At 36.5% G+C, this 20916-nt stretch overlaps 1 protein-coding gene across 2 annotated transcripts; it reads left to right on the top strand.

Moving 5' to 3' along the window:
- Positions 1-12296: 12296 nt before the first annotated feature.
- On the top strand, positions 12297-20666 carry LOC111907130 (iridoid oxidase). Of its 2 annotated transcripts, XM_042899058.1 has the most exons (4): positions 12297-12459; positions 17424-18033; positions 18142-18416; positions 19841-20666. In XM_042899058.1, the coding sequence occupies exons 2-4, from the start codon at positions 17499-17501 to the stop codon at positions 20462-20464; spliced, it is 1434 nt and encodes a 477-aa protein (XP_042754992.1). In that variant the 5' UTR covers positions 12297-12459; positions 17424-17498; the 3' UTR covers positions 20465-20666. The 2 variants fall into 2 exon arrangements, with proteins under 2 accessions (XP_042754992.1, XP_023758691.1); XM_023902923.2 differs by having other exon boundaries at positions 12298-12459; positions 17424-18416.
- The last annotated feature ends 250 nt before the right edge of the window (positions 20667-20916 follow it).

Raw genomic sequence — 20916 nt, 5'->3', positions numbered from 1 at the left:
AAATTATCAGGGTGAATCTGTAACATCTGGATTTTCAGGATTATTATTGTATAGTTTAATCTTTTGGTTAAAGGAGAGACTCGACGAGTTGAGGATCCAACTCGCCGAGTCGAGTCGGGCTTCTCATGCGGATTTAATGAGTGGACTCGACGAGTCAGAGGAGGGACTCGCCGAGTAGGTGCTGGGCAGAGAAACCCTAGTTTCTCGGGTTTGGGACCTATTTAAAGGTCCTTATGGCCTTCATTTGCGGCTATTACACCCTGAGAAAACCCTAGAGAGCAGAGAGAAAGCATATGGTGCAAGAGGAGGGCTAATTCATCATCTTTTGGTGTGTCTTAGCAAAGGGAAGGATGGATTTTGAGCTAGGATGTATTGTGGGACTCAAATCTTCTATCATTTCATTCAGAGCTGTTGTGAGAGGTAAGGATTCATGTCCATCTTTGTTTGGGTGATATATTTCATGAATTTAGGGTTTCTTCTCTTTTTTTGGTAAGAGATCTAGAGTATGTGATGCCCCCTTGTGTATATATCTTCAGATCTGGACCTTGAGAGGTCCAAAGAGTCCGTATTTCCCAGCTTTATGCAGTCCTTTATGAGTTTGGAGCTAAGGTTATCATTTTAAGGGTCATGTCTCCATTTATGGCTATATGTGAGTTGCATGAACGTAAAGTTTGAACCTTTACGTGTTTATTGAGCTTGGGAAGGTCGGATCTATGGATTAGAGGAACATATTTGACCTAAGAAGGTCGTTTGAGTTTGATCATGAAAGCAACTCGTCGAGTTCATATTTGGACTCGACGAGTCGAGTCGGGTTGCCCGACAATTCGAATCCAGTGGAAACCCATCGAGTGGAAGGTTCACTCGACAAGTCGAGTGAGGCCTTGGAGGAGTCAGAAGATAAGCATGGACTCGCCGAGTCACCCCTGTGTACTCGCCGAGTCTGGTCAGAGTTGACCGTTGACTAGAGTTGCCTTTTGTTGACTTTGGGGTTTGGTCAACATAGGTAATAGAGGCCTTGGAGGGGTAAAATGGTCTTTTACCCACTATCTGATTAGAGAGGGAAAGAATAATCGTCGGTTTAATTAGAGTTGAGACTTCGAGTGTTAATTAGAGATATCTGCCTTATGTGTTAGGCGGTGGCGTGTTCGAGATTCAAGTGTGAGGATATCTGCTTTCTGCTTGCCAGGTGAGTCTTCTCACTATACTTTACCTAGAGTGGTAACAGAGTTATGTGACAGAGTTATTGTATACTATCTATGCGATGTGTGGCACTGCATTATTTCTATGTGATTTATGCTGTGTGTATATCAGAGTTAGGACCGGAAGGTCCACAGAGCCAGGACCAGAGGGTCCACAGAGTTAGGTTTAGAGTTATGTGCCAGTGTATTTGTATACTATTTATTTTATGAGATTTATTGTGATATGTGATATGCATGATTCAGAGTTATCAGAGTTAGGACCTTTGGGTCCATAGAGTTAGGATCGGAAGGTCCATAGAGAGTTGGGACTGGAGGGTCCCACTGAGACACACTGACCAGAGGGTCAACAGAGTTATAGCCTTGAGTGGCTAATATGTGTTAGAGTGGTATTTTGGGGAACTCACTAAGCTTCGTGCTTACAGTGTTTTGTGTTATATGTTTTACGTTTTCTCAGGATCACGGGATGGCACCGGCTCGATTGTACACACTAGAGGAAGTGTTTGTTTTGAAGATCCTGGTTTATTAATTGATTGAACAAAAGAGTCATGTATTGTAATTAAAACAAAAAGGAGATTTTTATGAAAAGTGTTAAAGAGATAAAGTATCTTAAATGAAAATTTTGTTTTGAAAATTTCGGTGTTACAAGTTGGTATCAGAGCCTTGGTTTGAGGGATTCGGATGCACCTTCGGGTAAATCTGGACTCAAACTGAGGAAGTAAGAAAAGTTTTCAAAGAAATGATTTTGTAAAAGTGAATAAGAGTTCAAAGAGGAAGTGAGAAAGAGCAGTGTGTACAATCAGCCAGAGCCCGAACGGTGATTTCCCAAAAATACCCTTACTTTTGTGTTATGAGATTTTTATGATACATCTTATGAGATATTATGCATGCTAGAGACAGGCTAGGTATTTCATATCTTAGGACTAGAGTGGCCTGATTTGTGATGTCTTAGCCTAGGAGTTGCTATTATATGTGATGCGCTTTTGAGTATGAGTAAGAGTATTCAGTTGGAGTCCTTTTAGGGGATTTGAGTAGAGGAGTAATCTAGGAGAGACGCCTAGATGAGTATTGTGGTTCTTATCGAGAGAATAGTTAGAACCCGCGAAGGGTAGAGTTGCAGAGTTTGGTGGTACTTTTGAGTATGAGCAGAGCAAGCAGAGTTATCATCCAGAGTGAGTTCTATGTATTCTTCGACGCCCGAATGCTGCTTGCTTTGTGCTTTGTGGAACTCTCGATGATGGGGGTCAGCTACCAAGTGAATATGACGATATTCAAGAGGTAGATGGCTGACATCATTAGGAGCTCTTTAGTGGCTGATGGCGGAGAAGTGGGAGGACCAAGGAAGGGCCTAAGGAATAACCTTAGCCAGATGAGTACGCTGGCAGAGTAGAGCATTTCGCTGAGGAGCGAGGACGCGTGACGTAATTGGTGAACGAGAAGGTTGAGCAGCTACTTAGGAGCTCTGGGATAGTCTGTGTGGAAAGTATAGGTAAATGTGGAAGGTAGTATGGGCTCGTACTACCGAAAGCAGAGGACCCATACTCGATACAGGGAGTATTCTGAAGATTCTAAGTAGCAGATTGAGGAGTGATATTATGGTTCGAGTACCATGCATCGTAGCAGATTGAGGAATGATGTTATGGTTCGAGTACCATACATTGGAGCAAATTGAGGAGTGATGTTATGGTTCAAGTAACATACATCGGAGCAGATTGAGGAGTGATGTTATGGTTCGAGTACCATACATCGGAGCAGATTGAGGAGTGATGTTATGGTTTGTGTACCATGCATCGGATCAGATTGAGGAGTGATGTTATGGTTCGAGTACCATGCATCGGAGCAGATTGAGGAGTGATGTTATGGTTCGAGTACCATATATTGTAGCAGATTGAGAAGAGATGGCATGGGCTGAGTACCATGGTTCTTAGCAAATGATGCTTGTGTTTCTCTGGTTGTCCGGTCAGGATTGATTGGTGGAATTTGGACGCGATGGGGTTTTAGGCCTGAGGGCCATGGTTGAGTTCGAAGAGGCATCCCTTGCGAGGGAGGTCGAGAGCATTTCAGAGTATTTTGGTAAGATGTCAGTTGTAGTCGCAAGACTTAGGGATTAGTAGAGAAGACATTTATGGGGGATTGCGGTCTGAGTGAGCAATCGGCCGATGGAAGAGATGTCACCTTCTGTGAACTGATAGGTGCTATTTTTGTTTCCTATGGGAAGTAGGAGAGGCGTGATATTTCAGTTTTGGGTTTAGGAGTAAACACTACGGGTTGACATTGATGACGGTTTTTCCACCAGAGTATCAGGCAGCATGTCTGCCGCAAGGAAATAATCTACCATGAGCAGGTAGTCAGTGGGAACTGGGATGGTCAAGGACCACATCACACCCTAATTGAGTATAGTAGGGCGTGTGGTAGCGGTATCAGCGGTTAATCCAGTCGAGTATATCATAGCGGTGGCTCTTCTGTCTATGATTGGTATTGAGTATGGTAGGGGAGTCTCTATTCTCGTGATGATTCACGTGTTGGAGCGGGGGTTGAGAAGTCGAGGATGAGGAGTATGATGATTTATTGTTTCAGTTTAAGAGTCAGTGATAGTACTGGACAGTTAGGATGTTCAATATTGCGATGGTATGAGACTTTGAATGGCTAGAGGCAGTCGTGATTAGGGGTGTAAGTGAGCCGAGCTACTCGTGAGCTACTCGGGATTGACTCGTTACAAGCTCGACTCGAGATCAAATTAAACAAGCCTGAGCCGAGCTCGAGCCTAAACATGAGGCTCGTTTATTAAACGAGCTCGAGCCGAGCTTCAATTAATGGGCTCGCGAGCCTAAACGAGCTTAAACGAGCCTATATATATATATATATATATATATATATATATATATATATATATATATATATATATATATATAGACACAAACACACACACACACACACACACACATATATATATATATATATATATATATATATATATATATATATATATACATAGAAGCTCGTTTAGGCTCGCGAGCCCACTAAATTGTTCACGACCCGAGCTCGAGCTTCCTCAAACTTAAACAAGTCGAGCTCGAGCTTGGTCAAGCTCGGGCTCGGCTCAGCTCGTTTACACCCCTAGTCGTGATGAGAAGTTCCTAAGGATTTCTTCGGAGAGTTAGGGTATTTGAGGTTTCTTGATCTCTACATGGGGAGATCATTGGGTGTTGTATAGCACCTTCCAAGCATAGGTGTGATGTTTCTGGAGGAAACCGTCTGTGGGGTAGAGTGTTGATGCGTCAATTGGTGATGGTTCGAACCCTAAGTGGGGGGGGGGGGGGGGAATCGGGTATTTTATTAAGGGAACCAGAGATTTGTGCAAGAGCGGTTAGGGGTTGGATGCAAAAACTTACGGTTCGAATTCATGAGACCAGGGTCATTGGTGATCAAGGAAAGGTGCAGAGCGAGATAATGCATGTGGTACGTGTCTGAGAAAGGATGGGTGTCTCCACGGCAGGTGGCCAATGGTCAGGAATCTGGTGGTGGTCAGGGCCATTTCAAGTGTAAGACTCGTAATGATGGTATGGGCAGTTGAGAACTTCTGGGTCGAAGTATGGATTGTATATTCCCTTTTTGGGGTGGATAGAGGATTATCGAGCAACCAACTCCCGGGCCGGTATGTGTATTCTTGCTTGGATTTTGAGCAGTAGGGGAAAGGGTTTCGGAGGATCATCGGCTTGTTCTGAAGCGTTAGCGCTTTCTTTGTATTCCAATTGAGTGTTTGGATACACTGAAGTTGCGCATTGGGTAAAATCAGTGTTGTAAAAATCGGTCTAGGCGGCCGATTAATCGCTAGGCGGTCTTCAACCGAATAGGATTAAGGCTAATCGGTCGGCCTAATCGGTTTTGGTCAAAGGGGGTCAAAGTCGGAGCTAGACGGTTCTAATCGGTCCTAGGAGCTCCTAATCGGTCCTAGGCGGCCTAATCGGCCAAATTTTCAAATTTTCAATAATTTAAATATTAAACCAAAATTTTCAAAATTTCAAAAGCTCATAGTATCTTAATGTTCAAATAATATATAAAAAAAATTAAAAATTAAATTTTAAAGTTTTTCTCCAAAATTTTCAAAATTTATATGTTTTGAAATATATATAATACCCAAATTTACTTCTTTTCTTAAAATATATTAAAATTTGAATAACTATTCTTATTTATTGGATGATAAATTGTTGTGTTTGTTAAACTTATTATTAAACTTTTATGCTTATTTATTTATATTCTTATGATTAAAGTTATATTTACAAATTTTCGAATAATTTTCTTAATAATTAATGGTCCGCGATTAATCCCCGCCTAGCCGATTAATCCCTAGACCCCAATCCACCTTCTAGCTAACATCTAACGTTTTCTGCAACCTTGGGTAAAATGAAGAATTATTTATGGGGTTCAGAGGAAATGTATTGTTGTATCTGTATGGTGCTGGGAGTAGGAGATCAGTGGTTGAGGCAGGACATCGTGATGTTTTGTAATGGTGTTCCGTGGTACCCGGGTATAATGTTCCGATTTCGGAGTTATTTAGAATCTTGAGTATGAGACGACTAGTGGTGTATCATGTATCTACGGTTCCAGTGGGAGCCCTTCGGCTATTGACATCAAGAGGGATTATTTAAGAAAGTGGATCTCCGCAGAGGTAGGTATTTTGTTATAGTGGTTGCCGCCAGAGTCTGTGATGCATATGAGGGACAAGTGTGTGTAGCTATCTATGATAGTCTATGGAGCATGAGTCGGTGGACGTAGTGTGGCATTGTGATGAGAATGAGAGTATGGGGTGAAGCTACGGGGAGCCGTAGTATTCACTAGTTAGAGGGTGTTGTGATGCTACGGGAAGCCGTAGTACTCACAAGTCAGAGAGAGGGAGTCGTGGTACTACGGGGAGCCGTAGTACTCACTAGTCAGTTGGTGTTGTGGTGCTATGGGGAGCCGTAGTACTCACTAGTCAGAGGTTGTCGTGATGTTACGGGGAGCCATAGTACTCACTAGACGGCAAGAGGGTATGATGATGGAGTGTTCTCCGATCAGTGTATGATGCAAAAGAGTTTTAGGCTTGAGTAGCCCTAGTATTGAGTTTCTGGAACCTGGTGGTTGAAACAGGGGTGAGACTGGGGTCTCCGTCTCTGTCAGGGCTAAGTCGATTTTCGGTTGGATTGTAGTTTTCATTTGAGAATTTTGTGACTTGTGTGTCACAGGGCCGAGATAGTTGACGCGAAGAGGAAGTTAGTGGGAGCTCTTCTGCTGAGAGCCTGACAGAGTTGTACGTGAGGGAGGTGGTATCGCGGCACGGAGTACCGATCTCGATTGTCTCAAATCGAGATATACGTTTCACTTCCAGATTCTGGAAGAAATTCCATGAGGAGTTGGAACACATACTTACCCTGGGCTGAGTTTCCTATAACAACAACCATCATTCGAGCATTGGTATGCCACTCTTTGAGCTGTTGTATGGGAGGAGGTGTCGGACTCCCATTGCTGGGGAGAGGTAAGGAAACGTGTGATGGTTAGTACAGGGATGGTGCTTCAGACGACCGAGCAGATTCAGCAAGTCAGACAGAGGTTGCTGACGGCCCAGAGCCGTCAGAAGAGTTATACGGGTAGGCGACGGTCAGACCTCTAGTGGTGTTAAAAGAGATATGGAATTTGGAGATGAGGCTTATGAATGGGATGTTTGAGGACACTTCTGAGCGAGCATGGTTATGCTTTTGTGTCTAAGGATAGAGTGTTGGGATTCTTTGTTCAGAGGGTTTCTGATAGCAGTCTAGTAGATGTGCCCCGGTGGAGTGTGAACCCCTTCTATTCGTGGGGCGTGATTCATATGATTTAGCATGATCGGCTTAGAGGAGAGATAGCCGGTTGTTGGACGTGGTCTTATGGGAATCAGAGAGCTAGTGAGGTAACTGGGTTGATATTCGAGGAGCGAAAATCTTGGTGATCGCTCAAGTAGGCGGTCTGGCGGCGGATCACGCCACTAGAGTTTCCGGTTATTGGGAAGGGGTATTATTAGCGGCGAAAGAGTTGGCTTAAACTCTGGTTTTGGAGGTTCTATGTGGTTTCGGATGTCCATAGAGAAAGATATCAGGGTGGTATGAAGATCATTTCGGTAGTGCCTTTCTGGTTAATGATTAAATCTATGTGTGGTTAAGGAATGATTTCGTGGGCGAAATCTAATTCAAGTGGGGGAGAATTGTAACATGCGGATTTTCAGGGTTATTATTGTATAGTTTAATCTTTTGGTTAAAGGAGAGACTCGTCGAGTTGAGGATCCAACTCGCCGAGTCGAGTCGGGCTTCTCACGCGGATTTAATGAGTGGACTCGACGAGTCAGAGGAGGGACTTGCCGAGTAGGTGCTGTGTAGAGAAACCCTAATTTCTTGGGTTTGGGACCTATTTAAAGGTCCTTATGGCCTTCATTTGCAGCTATTACACCCTGAGAAAACCATAGAGAGCAGAGAGAAAGCATATGGTGCAAGAGGAGGGCTAATTCATCATCTTTTGGTGTGTCTTAGCAAAGGGAAGGATGGATTTCGAGCTAGGATGTATTATGGGACTCAAATCTTCTATCATTTCATTCAGAGATGTTGTGAGAGGTAAGGATTCATGTCCATCTTCGTTTGGGTGATAGATTTCATGAATCTAGGGTTTCTTACCCTTCTCAAATCAGTCTTGCACCAACCCTCTTTTCCCTCTTGACACTCGCAAACCTTTGGCGCAAGTCATCAGTCTTTGCAGGTCAACTTCGCTTAGACCAACTCTCTTCTTGCAAATACTGTGGCACATCTTCCCCCTTCACATATTTCTTCTTATGCCACTCCTTATCAACACCTCCTTCTTCTCCATCTCATCTCTTGCATCATCCAACTCCTCTTGCGCCATCTCTCCCTCTCGATCCTCCTTCCCTTCTGGTAAGCAACTCCTTCTTAAGTCTCATCTTGCTCGTAGCCTCCTCCCTCCTCGTGAGCAGCCCCTCTTAAGCCCTCTCATTGGCACTTCCATCTCTCTCCCCCTCCTTGCGCCATCTTTTCTCTCTCTCTCTCTCTCTCTCTCTCTCTTTTAAATCTTTTTCTGGAATTAAACATCCATTTTTCAAAAATAAATAATAAATAAATGATAATTTCTTTTATTATTTTTTTTCTTTTTAAATCTTAGTATTTATCTAATTTCAAAAGATATCTACATTTTTTTAAAAACATATTTTGAAAGTGCCATTATATATATATATATATATATATATATATATATATATATATATATATATATATATATATTAAAAGAATCCTTTTTTTAGAACAAAACTTTCCTTTCAAATTATTTTTGATATACTATAGTCATTTAAGACCAAGACTTAGCAACTTTGTTTTATCATATCGTTGGTCGATATGATTTAGCAAAATATCAAAGTTTTTATTTATTTTTCCGTTTGTAGAAAAAGATCAAGTTTTTCACTTTTATTCAATACTTGATTTTTTCTTCAAACTTATATCATAAATAAAACACATCACGAGTTTACAAATTATTCTTGTCTGTCAATTCATTCTCCTATCTTGACAAAACAAAATTAATTTTTGTCTAAATTACACAAATTCGAACATATTTATTTCAAATCGGAATTTGATTAGAAGTTATACTACAATTCCAAAAATCTTTTTACATTACTAATGAATTTCAAATCTTTTTTTATCATTTTTTTATAATTGTCATATTGACAGTTCAAATTATTCGTTAACAAAATCATTCAAGTTTGAGGAACACGTTCTCTCGAATTATTTTTCAAAGTTTTTTGTTTATTTGTGTATGCTTCCACATAAAATTCCATTGAAGCAGAAGGGGAAAATGTTAAATCTATTATTCCTTGTACACACTTTTTAAGACTCCTTATTTCAGTAACCATCACATAGGGGGAAACTATTCGAAATATTTTTATGTGATTGTCACTTGAAATAAGTTGAGTATTGATTTTGTAACACCCAGAATCAGAAAGACCAAGAAAGGAAAGGAAACCCTAAGTCAAGAGATCAACTCATCGAGTCCATAGGTGAACTCGATGAGTCGAAGCGGAATCCGGGTCGGAGAGTAAGTGACCGACTTGACGAGTCGGAGAGTGGACTCGGCGAGTCCGGTCTGGATTGGGAAACCCTAAATTCGGGACTCGGTGTCCTATTTAAACGTCTCATTCTCTTCCTTAGGGTTCCTTTACAGTCTCTCTCACCCAGAATACCAAACCCTAGCCGCCATATCCATTTTGAGCAAGATCTAGCCTTGGTGAAGTGATTTGAAGCTTGGAAGAGAAGGAGGTTCATAGTGGTGCAAGAGGAAGCCTTGGATACATAGTTGGTGTGACTTTTCAGATCCTTTGAGGTAATAAGCCGACCCTATTGCATTTAGATATATCTTATGGTTGAGATTTGGGCATTTTGAGTATAGAGGAGATCTATTTCGAATTTGGAGTAGATCTGAGGTTGCTACCTCAGATCTAGGCTATTAAGGATCCAGAAAGCCATAAAGTTTATTCCAATAAGTTGTTAGTGAAGCCCCTTGGTCTCAAACCCTAGCCCTAGAGTGTTTTAAGCCCATATCTCTTTGGTTTCACGTAAAATTTACAACTTTACGTAAGGAATAGACTTGGGAGGAGTGGATCTATGAGTTGGAGCCCCTGCATGACTCGAAAAGCCACTATATGGATTAAAAACTGAAGCGACTCGGCGAGTCACATGGGTGAACTTGACGAGTTGGTTGAAGATAGGTAGGAACTCGACGAGTTGGAAGAACAACTTGGCGAGTCTGTTGAAGATTGTCATGGACTCGGCGAGTCTGTTCTTGGACTCGACGAGTCAGGTTGCGAAACACTAACCTTTTCTGGTTAAGACTTAGATTGACGAGTTAAGTGGAGACTCAGTGAATTGGACAGGATGGGACTCGGAGATCGTGGAACTCGATGAGTCGTCGGGGTGACTCGGCGAGTTGAGGCATATTGTGTGAGTTTCTCGACGAGTCAACGGGTTGACTTGGTGAGTAGGGTCAGTCAGGAAGGTTGACTTTGACCAGGACTTTGACTTTGTCAGGAGTGGACTTAATTGGCTTCTTGAGTTCTGTTTGGATCTAAGTGTTATGTATATTGATATTGGTAGCTCGGGGAGCTAGAGGAGCAGCGGTTCAGAGAATTATCGAAGAGCAGCAAGAGGGTTATCATCAAGTTCAGCAGTGCAGGTGAGTTTCCCTTTGTGTGAATGGGTTTAAGGCCACAATGCCGACCCATGTAGATATGTGTAGGAAGACCCAGGGGTTAGCCCTAGACACTGTATGCCAGTATGATATTTAGGACCAAGGTCCATTGATAGTGGGCGGGTGCCCAATGAATGGCTTGCATGATAGAGTATACTTGTTGTCTGTGTGATACTTGTATGTGCCTGGTAGGGAGGTGAGTGTGGGTGAGGTCCCGTATCTCACCAATAACAGAGTGTGGACGGTGTTCCACATCTCATTAGCAGCAGAACAGGGGCGAGGACCAAGTTAGGGAAAGAGTGAGTGTGGGCTGGGCCCATATCTCACTATCAGTAGGAGCGTGGACGGGGTTCCATGACTCATCAGTAGTAGGCCAAGGGCGAGGCCCAAGATAAGCGAGGCCTTAGGACATGATCCATTAGTATATGTTTAGCTTATGTGTTGTGGTATGTTTATGTGCTATTATATGATAGCGGGCGAGGCCCAGTGACAGGTGAGGCCTACGTGAAACAAATCTGTATCCGAGAGGGGCTCGAAGCCAGGCGGGGCCTGGAGCGGCGAGGCCGTTGTAGCGGGCGAGGCCCGAAGTAGCGGGCGAGGCCCGGAATAGCGGGCGTGGCCCAGTATATGTTGTATGTGTTTACGCAGGGTATGTGGTAGGTTGGGGAACTCACTAAGCTTCGTGCTTATAATTTTTAGTTTTGGTTTTAGGTACTTCCGGTAGCGGATGGAAGAGCTCGGGGTGATCGCATGGCACACACCATTGATTAGTCAGCATAGGATGTTTTACTCTAATAATGCAAATATGTTTTGGAAATGATACTTTGAATTCATGTTATGACTTATGATATGTTTTTATGAATATGACATTGGTAATGATTTAAAGAAAATTTTTGGTACGGATTTTTGGGATGTTACAGATTTACACTTTCTAACAAACACTATCAGAATGTTTCGGGTTGGAAAGTTCTTGACGATTCAACAAGTGTTTGAAGAATCGGATGTTTGAGCATTTGTAGCTTATAGGGAGCACTTGAAGTGAACATGGAGCAGTAGCTGTACACATGGAGCACTTGTTGAACATGAAGCACTTGAAGAGAGCAATTTGGGTCATTATAATCTCAGATGGCACATCTAGATGATATGTGAAGCATCAAGACGTTGATAGATCAACATAAATACTTGGTGAATGCAATTTAGTAGAGGAGTCAAATGACCACTCACTGTGTGTATGTCACTTTGCCAAAGCTACTTGGGACTGGAGATTTAGATGGTGTGGTATTTCGATGCCCTCATTTAATAAGGTATCTGAACTTCTAGAATTTGCGGCGACATGGGGGACTGTCCAAAAAAGAAAAATGTATTGGTGATTATCTGCTATGGTACGATGTGGTGTCTGTGGAAAGCGATAAATGATAGAACCTTCAATCAATCAATGATTGCATCTACAAAGATTGTGGACATGGTTCAGTCATCGGTGTTCATGTGGTTTAAGCATAGAAGCATTATGAAAGTTTATAAATTGATAGATTGGTGTATTAAGCCACTTATGTAAAGCACTATATGAGAACTTGATATTCTATATTGTGGTGCTCTTTTTTCTGTATCCCTTCCTTTGTTATGTGAGGGTGGGTTTTCTTCTTTTGTTTTTTCTTAAAAAAATTGCTGGTTCAAAAAAATTCAAGATATATATATATTGTAAAAAAAACAAAAAAAAAACGAATTATAATAAGTGGGGCCAAGTATGAATAGAGACAATTGTTAACGAAAAGAATGAATAATATTTAGCACATAAAATCAGATCCCTCACTTGGAACATAATGAGTGGACAAATTATGGAGCGTGTGATTAGTGGAATGAAGGGTGTTAATTAATAAATTAAAGCCCTTTGGTTTGCTCTATAAATACCCTCATTACAAACCCCTCAATCTGATAATCAAACTCAATATCCAAAACAAACTATTTATCCCTTGAGAATTTGGAACAACATAAAGACAATATGATGATGAAGGTATGTATTCCATTTCGTTTTCAAAGTGAAAATTTCCTTGCTTAGATTACTTTCTTTTTCATTTTTGGAAACGGAAGCCTTTATTTTTCTTTTCTTAAATAAATATACTTTGAATTACTATTAATCTTTGTTAATAAATGTCATTGCGCTTGTCGATGTAAACAAATAGAGTGAGCGCATGCAGGCAGATCATGTGACCTTGTTCTATGATCTTTTTACACACACTAACACACATATAGAACACTGATTTTTTAGTACTCAATATGTCACTTGCATTTATCGACAAACATATTTGTCGCTAAAGTTTTCCTTAAAATAAGTTATGAAGGGCATGTCTTCATTTAGTAGTGAATTATTCGTTGGATTTTGGACGAAATTATCGATGAAATACCCCACACGGTAAGTTAACTATACCTTTTACTCAATTGGTGTTTTAAGGAGATGAATGTGGCAACATATTTTATATTTTATCTTGTACTTTACAACAAGAGAAATTAAATATCTTTTTATTTTTGTTCTTGTAAATCTTTCTACCCAATTAAATTAAATTATGACATGTGTCACATTAGTATATTAAAATATCATTAAATGATCATTAAATGATACACATGTTACTATTTAATTGGATAGAATGATTTATAGGAATAAAAAGTAGGAAGATATTTAATTTCTCTTACAACAATATATTGTTAACAATACATCTAATATTAATAATACAAATGCAAATAAAATTATAAAAGATAGTTATTTTTTAACAACTTAGAAATTTTATATAAACCATGACAAGAAAACTAATGGAGAATGAAAAACAAAATCATTTTCCTTAACAGTGACAGTCAAGAGTGGGCACCTCACCTAATTAGTCCAAACAAAGTTGACATTACTATTTGTATTTAAATCAATATTGCAATTATAAGAATAACTCAGGATAATTTCTGGAATTATGTGTATACCATTTTCTAAAATCCGTGATTTGGACCATATAAATATGTGGTATCATTAAACCATACATGAGATGATTCAAGAAAAACTAATCTTGATTACAATATTCAGATAATACGGAATACATTGTTTTGCTTAATGTTCTCTACACAAACTTTCAAAAACTTGATGTAAAAAAAATATGTTCTGCAAACAAAAGTCAAAAAATATATGTAAATATGAAACTAGTTATTTTCAATTAAGAATTTGATGGAAAAATTGAGTCTCATAAGAACATGCACTTCGATCCTAAGATTAAGTTAGTTTATTTGAGTATGTATTCCACACCTTTGGCTCATGTTATAGCTAATATAAACTCAACTTCTCTGAAATTAATTTGAATTATATTAAGTGGCTTGTGGACACTAAAATTACGATACCCCAATTTTGTTAAGTAATCAAACCCATAAATCATTTTTATTGGTAAAATCATATCTTTTAGACGTTTTGTCTTATCCTCACCTTCTTTAGACTTAATTTATCAAACCCACAACTATTGTCTATCATCTTAAGTTTTCTCCTCTACTCCTAATTAACCATTTCATTTTCAATTTCATCAACCATAGATGTTCTTCTTTTCCTACCCAGCCCAAAAAGGGCTTTGAAATTTTGCTTAAGAGAGCCATCCTATATCCCGTTTGTCCAATTAAAGTACCATTTCCTACCCTTTTAGCAATAGATAAATCTTCAAGAAAATCACATGTATAGTATGGACAATGATAAAGTCATTATTTTATTTTTTTAAACATAAAAAAATTAAAAAAAAACTAAACACAAACAATGTTTTGACCGAAATGACAAGAAACCAATAATCATTTATAGATTTAGTATTTTACAAGGTAATATTTAGAAAAACGCTTATATTTTGTCATCAACGATAGTCACTTTTTAAATAGAAAATGACAATACAGTATCTACAATTTTATAGTATTATCACTATGTGACAGATAATATTATCTTATTATAATGATATTATATTCTTTTGGTCAGACAAATGATATTATCTTATTGTAATCTTATTGTATTCTTTCTGATAGATAGAAAAATATTATACTAATATAATAAAATGTTTTCTTTATCTAACGTATAATATTATATTACTCTAATATAATCCAACTTTTTTTTTTCTTATGACAAATGATATTATCTTACTTTAAGTTTGTTGTATGCTTTATGTCTCATAGAGCATATGATATTGTTGTAACCTTACCATATTCTCTATGTCTCACATAATATATCCTTTATTTTATATTAAGTGTTTTTTTGTCATTTTAGGATAGATATTTTAATCTTGAAGTAAAGAACATCACAAAAAAAAATCCCTATATTTTTTATAAAACCAAGCTTTTTTTTTTTTTTTTTTTTTCTATATTTTGGGACCATTAATGATAAAACCAAACTATTTTTTTGTTAAAAAAGCTTGGTTTTATCATTAATAGACCCAAAATATAGAGATTTTTCTAATGATTACCGACTAAAATCCCAATCATGTAAAACGATAGACGATGTTTTGTCCTTCTCAGTAAAGAATTTATAATATTGTCATATTCTAATTAAAATAAAATAAATATATAGCTTTATGGTTAATGAAAAGTGGATTTAAAAAGTTAGTTTAGAAATATATAAAATTTGTCATTCAAAAAAAAAAAAAGTCAAATAAAAGGGAACCAAAAATATTTGAATTTACCGAAGTTTCGTTATTAGAATCCATAGAAATCCCAATTCATCGCTGTACTTATAACAATCAAGAATCCCTTTCCAAGGACATGTAATCATCCGACCTTGGTGTTCTTGCCTTATTTCTCCCATATACATGGCGAATCTAAAAATCTGAAATATTGAGGGCACTTAATGTTAAAAAAAAAAAAACCCAACAATTTGAGGGGAAGGGGAATATATATATATATATATATATATATATATATATATATATATATATATATATATATATATATATATATATATATATATATATATATATATATATATATATATATATATATATATATATATATATATATATATATATATATATATATATATATATATATAAAACATCAAACCATTGGAGGACGCTGATGTGCTCCCAACTTCTTTTGTCTTGTAATACTGAATCATATTTTATATGTTCATTTATATATTTTCATACTTTTAGCTAATTTATTAACGATTTGTGGTTTATATATATATATATATATATATATATATATATATATATATATATATATATATATATATATATATATATATATATATATATATATATATATATATATATATATATATATATATATATATATATATATATATATATATATATATATATAGTTAAAACCCCCATCGCACCGCACTATATATATATATTTGCAATCAAGAATAAAGGCTTTAAAGTAGACACTATAATGGTCTTAAAAGAAAATTATAGTGCAGTAATTTCGGAATAGTTTGTTGTGCAATTTTGGGGGATTAATTTTGCTAATCTTTAAAAGTTTATGACTCGGTGCATTCTAACTTTTTTGAAATATATAGGTTGTTATAAAGAACTTGTAAATTGTAATGCATCGAGTTATAAAATGTATAATAAGCAAGAAATGTTATGATACAGAATAAAAGTTTAATAATTGGTTGTGTTAATTAGCAAAATAAAATTACAAAATAGATTGATCACGAATGAAAATGATATTCAGCTACTCATGAACCGCACCTAAACCGAATAAATTAACCGCACGAACCGCACACATTTAATCTCACTGTATAACATAGTTTGAACCCTTTGCGGTGCGATTTCTAATAAACACAAACTGCATATTTGACGCGGTCTGCAGTTTTAACTCTAAACCGCACAATACCGCATCACGAACACCCATAGTTTTTAGCAAACGTCATTTTTATCAACCAATTTAGCAAATATCATTTTTAGATGAGATCTTGATTTTAGCTTTCTATGTTTCTCCCAAAAACTTATGTTAATTTGTCAATAAATCCGAAACAAATACTAAATTTGCAAGTAGAGTTCAATGCTTATATATGACGAATTTATGTTTAGTTTCTCTTAACATTTAAAAGAAACTAAAAGGAACAGATTGATTTGATTATCAAAGTTCAAATCTTGTGAGAAATATTTAATAAATTATCATTACAAAAAAATAAATTAATTACTAAATTTTTTAACTTTAATTCATCTTGAATATGTGAAAATGATAAAAAAAAATTACAACCTTATAATAATTTTTTTTTTCATCATAAACGTTTAATGGACGAGTATATATATATATATATATATATATATATATATATATATATATATATATATATATATATATATATATATATATATATATATATATATATATATATATATATATATATATCAAGGTTCTAAAAGGCTCGTTATGACTCCAAGGCTTATAGTTGCCGCCGTGTTTTAAAAAATTTCCGCCTTATGTCATATATGTATATTAAAACGAATACTAGTATAAAATATATATAAAATTATTAATTATATACAAAATTACCGTTTTATTTCACGTTTTACAAACTACGTGACTCGTCATAGCTCAAAAAAACTTGATTTTTGATATTGCCAATAAGTTGTTTTAGGTTATTTAGAACCTTGATATATATATATATATATATATATATATATATATATATATATATATATATATATATATATATATATATATATATATATATATATATATATAATACGATTATAGATGTTGTGTTCTTTCAATTTTTTAATTTGATTTACAGCTATATTTCATAAATTGTCGTTACATAAATTAACTTTATTTATTTTACATTTGGATCCGGGTACATACAAGGTTAAGGAGGTAATCAAATATTTTCATTTTCTTTGTATATATAATAATGACATGTGGCTACTATTTTTTTTTTTGGCACTTGTTATAATCTAAAAGGCAAAATGCTATTTGATTTCTCAATTATAATCTCATCATTATTAAACAATTGTTTTATAGGTTAATGAATCTACAGTTTGACAACAACACTACTTGAATTTCTTCAATCCATTCGCCTAACAAAGCAAGCGCCACATGGAATATTATGAGCTTTTGGGGTATGTTCTACTTTCATTCATATGCATTCTATGGGTTAATCATCGTCACCGCATGCACTTGGCTGAGCTCCGGCGGCTACCACCAGGGCCAACACCATGGCCAATAGTCGGAAACATATTCCAGCTAGGCTTTGTAAAGATACCCCACGACTCGTTTGCCCAACTAGCTCATATTCATGGCCCCAACATCATGACCCTTTGGCTAGGCTCCATGTGTACAGTGGTCATCTCCTCAAATGAAGCTGCTCGTGACATGTTCAAGAACCATGATGTGGTTCTCGCTGGTCGAAAGGTCTATGAGTGCATGAAAGGTGAATATGGAGACGAAATAGGCTCCATGATAACAGCACAATATGGGCCAAAATGGCGACTATTGAGAAGGCTTAGTACCACTGAGTTTTTCTTGAACAATCGCCTAGACGCCACGTGTAACATCCGTAGTAGATGTATCAATAAAATGGTGAAGTCTATATACGATGTTTGTGGCAATGATGGCTCTAGCATTGATGTTGGTAGGTATTTTTTCTTGATGGCGTTTAATTTGATTGGGAATTTAATGTTCTCGAAGGATCTTTTGGATTTAAATTCAAAGAGAGGAGCAAAGTTCTTTTACCATGCAGGGAAAGTAATGGAATACGGTGGAAAACCTAACGTGGCCGATTTTATTCCATGTTTAAAGTGGCTTGATCCACAAGGCATCAAGAAAAACATGCAATATCATGTACGTGAAGCGTTTCATATAGCTGGAGGATTCATCAAAGAAAGAATGGAAGAGCAAGAAGAGAGTGGTGATAAAAGAAGAAATGATTATTTGGATGTGCTCTTGGAGTATCGTGGTGATGGTGTTGAAGGACCCTCTATGTTCTCTTCTACAACCATCAATATAGTCGTGTTTGTAAGTCTTTCGAAAAGTTCACATCCTTTATGCTAATTCTACAATCATCGTTAAATACTAAAAGTGTTAGTGAATCTATGAATATCACCGAAATCATTCATAAATTGATCATAACTTCATTTGGAGTGAGGTTGATATAATTAAATGTATCTTATCTTAAAACTTGTAAATTTGTCTATCATTAGAAAATTTGATCATGATTTAACGATCTAAGTCGTCTCTAGTGCAAAATGAACGAAATTAGTAATGAAAATTAGATGTTATGTATGAGTAGTACCGTTAGTTTCTATAGGAGAATGAAATTTAGGATCACATAGTATAACATTTGTATAATTGGAGTTAAGGTGCCAAAGGTCAATTCATAAATATAGCATCGCATTACTTAAAATGAGGCTTATACTTGAAAAAGGGTTGCACTCTTGATATAAGAAAACAAGCCAAAATGTTTTCCGTATTGTGTATTTGATAGGTAAAAATGATTTCATAGGCTATTAGGAGTAAATAAAGGGGCTGTTTTTAATGTAAAAAAGCTTCATATGGAAGGTAAAGTGTTGTAGATTGGAGGGAATAGAGAAAAAGTGTTGCACATATAGAATACAGGCAACACTGCCCATCTAGAAAAGTTATTGCTTTAGGCATCCATTTTGTAGATAACTGTTGCATTACCTCCATCTTGTTGTAGTGCAAGCTTTGGCCGTTTCTAAGTCATTAATTTTGACCAAATGAAATGACTAATGGGTATCTTGCCTACAGAATAGACAAACCAAAGTAGCAAAATGAAATGAACAAAAGTAACTTACGTTTATAATGTAACTTGGCATGGGTGTTGAAATATATGTTTAATTATCTAAAGACAACATGTGTACATAATGGTAACGATGTGACTAACAGATGAAAACAGTCACTAAAAAGTTTGAATTTTATTTAAATAATTTACATAATCATTTTTTGAACAACCTTTTTAAAGAATCACCGTTTTTTTTTCAAGTTGGTAAATGGATCACATGAAATAAGTTTTAGTGGAATAAACAACATCCCGAATTCCTTGCTTACACAATTCAATTTGGGTTTCCTTGGTTTAATATAACTAACTTGCTTTTGATAAAATATAACTATTCTAATACAAGGTCACCATTTTAAAGACCCAAACCATCAAATAACATTACAACAAATTACATATCTTTTTGTTACAATATAATTTGTTTTTTAAACCTAACTTAATTAATTCCAATAACTTCGGTTGTTTCAATTAGAATCTCAAATCAAAATACAAATCATATTTTCTTGAAACATTTTATTCGAAACTGACCCTTGTATCCAACTATGCAAGAGTTGTTTTAGTTAGAATCTCAAATCAAAATACAAATCATATTTTCTTGAAACATTTTATTCCAAACTGACCCTTGTATGCAACTATGCAACAGGAAATGTTCACTGCAGGGACTGACACGACAACAAGCACATTAGAATGGGCAATGGCCGAACTCCTCCACAATCCTAACATTTACCAAAAACTAAGAGCTGAATTGAGAAGCATCATTCCCCTAAATGAAAATCTTGAAGAAAAGCACATCGATAATATGCCTTACCTCAAAGCTGTGATTAAAGAGACATTAAGGCTTCACCCACCCCTCCCATTTTTAGTCCCACACATGGCCATGCAATCATGCGAGATGCTAGGGTACACTATTCCAAAGGAAACACAAGTGCTAGTGAATGTGTGGGCAATAGGTCGCGACCCTAAAACGTGGCATGATGCATTGAAATTCAAGCCAGAAAGATTCTTGGATCATGACAAGTTTGTGGACTACAAGGGACAACATTTTGAATTCATTCCATTTGGTTCGGGTCGAAGGATGTGTCCCGCTATACCGCTAGCCTCAAGGGTCCTCCCAATGGCTTTGGGTTCGATTTTGCATAAGTTTGATTGGATTTTGGGAGATGGGATTAAGGCGCATGAGATGGACATGAGCGAAAGAATGGGGATAACTCTTAGGAAATCTATTCCCTTAAAGGCAATACCCATACCATGCAATGGATTTATATGATTATACATCTCATATAAAAAAGAAATAAAAAATATTCTATTGAGAATAAAAGAAATTAACATGTTGAAAATGATTCTAAGCAAAATGCTTTATCGTGTATATAGTGTTCAAAAAGAAAAAAATAGAATAGAAAAAAAGTGAGTACTGTAACAACCTGTAAGTAAAATGTTCTATAATATATTTGAAGGATTGTTTATGAGCTCGATGATTTTGTTTAACAGTTTAGTCATGTGACAACCCAAAATTTCCATTCTGTACAAACTATATCACTTCAATAGAAGTTGTAGCAGTCACAGTTAATTTTCAGACGCTTCGCGTAAGTTTGAGTAATTCAGGGTTTACACTTCAGGAAATATCAGGAGAGTGGGTGCACTAGGGTTTTGTGCAACACTGTTATTCCAACACTCTATTATATTAGAGATCATTACAGGAATAAAAATATTTTCTGCCAA

Source organism: Lactuca sativa, chromosome 2 (assembly GCF_002870075.4).
Source record: "Lactuca sativa cultivar Salinas chromosome 2, Lsat_Salinas_v11, whole genome shotgun sequence".
Classification (NCBI taxonomy): Eukaryota; Viridiplantae; Streptophyta; class Magnoliopsida; order Asterales; family Asteraceae; genus Lactuca; species Lactuca sativa.
Note: the sequence above shows the minus strand (reverse complement) of the source record. Positions and strands in the feature narration are given on the sequence as shown.